This window comes from Monopterus albus, unplaced genomic scaffold (genome assembly GCF_001952655.1).
Source record: "Monopterus albus unplaced genomic scaffold, M_albus_1.0 scaffold4.1, whole genome shotgun sequence".
Classification (NCBI taxonomy): Eukaryota; Metazoa; Chordata; class Actinopteri; order Synbranchiformes; family Synbranchidae; genus Monopterus; species Monopterus albus.
The window spans coordinates 7,081,392-7,084,534 of NW_018127884.1; the positions used below are offsets into that span (position 1 = coordinate 7,081,392).

The 3,143-nt window shown below is 41.1% G+C and overlaps 1 protein-coding gene across 1 annotated transcript in view; it reads left to right on the plus strand.

Moving 5' to 3' along the window:
• znf280d (zinc finger protein 280D) overlaps positions 1–3,143 on the plus strand; it is a 22,369-nt gene that overhangs the window by 4,954 nt on the left and 14,272 nt on the right. The window contains exons 3-4 of the mRNA XM_020606163.1: positions 770–966; positions 1,072–1,171. Of these exons, the coding sequence (XP_020461819.1) occupies positions 770–966; positions 1,072–1,171 (297 nt within the window). The remainder of the gene's footprint in view (positions 1–769; positions 967–1,071; positions 1,172–3,143) is intronic.

A 3,143-nucleotide genomic window follows, 5' to 3' on the forward strand; every position in this document is an offset into this window, starting at 1 on the left:
GGTGCAGCTTCTGCAGCAATGCGGTCGATGTACCGATCCGTCGTGGTGAAGAAGGAGCTGAGCCATAAGGCGAAGCTCTCGATTTACTGGTCAATCTACGTTCCGACCCTCACCTATGGTCATGAACTTTGGGTCATGACCGAAAGGGCAAGATCCCGGATACAGGCGGCCGAAATGAGCTTTCTCTGCAGGGCGGCCGGGCGCACCCTTAGAGATAGGGTGAGGAGCTCGGTCACCCGGGAGGAGCTCAGAGTAGAACCGCTGCTCCTCCACATCGAGAGGAGCCAGCTGAGGTGGCTCAGGCATCTGTTTCGGATGCCTCCTGGGCGCCTTCCTAAGGAGGTGTTCCGGGCATGTCCCACCGGGAGGAGGCCCCAGGGAAGACCCAGGACACGCTGGAGGGACTATGTCTCTCGGCTGGCCTGGAAACGCCTCGGCCTTCCCCCGGAGGAGCTGGAGGAAGTGTCTGGAGAGAGGGAAGTCTGGGCATCTTTGCTTAGACTGCTGACCCGCGACCCGGTTCCGGATAAGCGGAGGAAAATGGATGAAATGTATAATTCAGAATCACCCTTTGCTATTTTAATATATTGCATTAAGCTCTGTAATATTATTAGTTTGTAATCAAATATATTTTTATGGTTATTTTTAAATTAAATATTTAATATTTTTAGTTGGTTGTTTTCCAGCATGTTGCACAAAAGCTCTGCTTAGTGTATTTACATTCAAAGACAAAATGTCCTGTTGATGTGCCTTTTGTGTGTTTTTACAGCTAATAACCAAAAGGATGAGAAGCTTAAGCCTCCACCTCCTCAGAGGAACATAGCAGCAAAACAAGAAATAAAGCGTCCTGCTGCTCTGCCTGTTGTGGGTTCTTCACCAGTAATACTGCCATTAACTGTGGCTGGAAATGCTGCAGCACCTAGTGTGACAGCAGTGACTCCACAGCCTGTTATCATCAATAACCAGGTACTGTTGAGTTACTCTTTCAAATAATGTGCAAAAACAGCAATAATCTGGTTATGTTGCAGTATGGTTGATGCATTAAGTACTACTATGTTGAAACCTTTTCAGGGCTTTATTGTCACCTCTCCGCAATTAGCAAACAGCAGTGAGTTTATTGCCTCCCTTGGGACGCATTACCCTCCAGGGACATCATTTACAATTGTCCCAGGTAAATCTGTCTTTCTTTTCTTTTCAACCTTATTTAACCAGGCAGGAAACTTGGTTAAACCTGAAGTCTCATTTTCACTGGTGCCTGATGTAAAACAGGCTTAAATTGCACTAACAAATTAATACCATACAAATATAAAGAATATACTGTATATAGAAACAAAAATCAAAATAAGACAGTCCAGTGTCACAGATCACCAAGGCTATCTGGCACACGCACATTATGCATAATGCATAACCCTATGATTTACTTTCAATCCTTAAAGTGCCAATGACATGCTCATTTCCAGCTATTCAGTGTTTAACCTTGGGTACCTCTAGATTAGCTTTGCACCCATCATAACTCCAAATAGTCTGTAATTATTTCAGGACGATAAAACCCGGTATCACAAGGAGAGCCTCCTCCTGAAAACAAGAGGATAATTTGTGAACAACTCCTCCCGTCAGGAGCATGAACAACAAAAATTCTGACAATGACACTACCTCAAATCTTACCGACATTCGAACCAGGAAGTGGACAGCACAAACTACAACGGCATTAATTAATATGAATCTCTCCTTTACAGATAGGTAAACAGCAGTATAAGTACTGATTAAAAAATTTGTTACACTTTAAACAAAGCGGGAAATTGAAAAACCATTTTAATTGGCATAATGCAGACATTGTAACTTCTCCAGCCTCACAACAATTCTCTCTACAGAAACAACATATTAACAGGCATGCAACATGTGTTTTTTTTTTTTTTAAATATATAAACAGCCAGGAGAATGTGACCATCTACAGAAATCTGTAAACTATTGCGTACAACTTTAGATGTTTGAGGATAAAGGTCTTGCCAGCAAGAGTTTGCGAGACTTGTATAAACCGAATTGCTTCTGCATAGAAGTAGAAGGTTGGCGGAACCTTTGACGGACTGCTGTTTCCTGCGGTAAACCGTACTCATTTCCTGTTTTCTGTATTTGCACTGCGTTGTGCTTGCTTCCAGATTGTTTAGGAATTAAACTCACTATTTTCTAGGTTCATCTGAATTTTTGAGTGACAACATACGCTTGCACCACTTAAAGCACTTGTTTTGCAGAAGTTCTTGCTAACTACCAAATTTAACTTGCTACTTTAGGTCGGCTAGTTTAGAAGCTAGCTAAGCTAGTAGCTTAATCGAGAGCAATGGCTTCCCCCTCTTCCTCTCCTCCTTTCTCTTGCTCGGAGTGTCACATGTTCAGTTATTCCTCTTCCTCCTTTAGCGGTAATGGTACTTGTCAGATGCTAGCAGATAAATGTCAGATGCTAGCAGCATTGGAGGCGAGGCTCCACGCCATGGAGAATAGGCCAGCTAGCTATTTTGATTTGATTTATTCTTTCAAACATGCAGAACAAATGATATCAACACACACATAATTACACAGATCCAACCAATGCTAATCCAGAATCAGTTTGCTTATACCTAGTACATGTTTGAATGGAGTAGGAAGAAGTCAGACTTATCCAGTCCTTCGCCATAACATCATGCCATACAAAACAATTTCATGCATCATTGGCTGCAAGCAGTATCTCTACATAGGTAATTCTCTTCTTCACCAGACAAGTAATACACAGAAAATTTAAAACAGAGTGTTTCCTTCATGCATTCTTGATTAAATCTCTTATTCTTGCATATATCTTGAATGACACATACATTTATATTTAAACTCCTCAATTCTAGTACTGTTCTTCATGTCCACACTTAATTTATTCCATAATTTGACCCCACTATAGAAACACAAAATCTTTTTTTGGTTGTATGTATAGCATGAACTTTTAGATTTAACTGACCCCTCAAATTATATCCCCCCTCCCTTTCATCAAATAACTTTTGGATTCCACCAGGTAATAAGTCGTTCCTGGCTTTATACATAAACACCGCAGTCTTATATTCCACCAAATCAAAGAATTTTAACAATTTAGACTGTATGAAAACTACATTTGTGTGATCCCT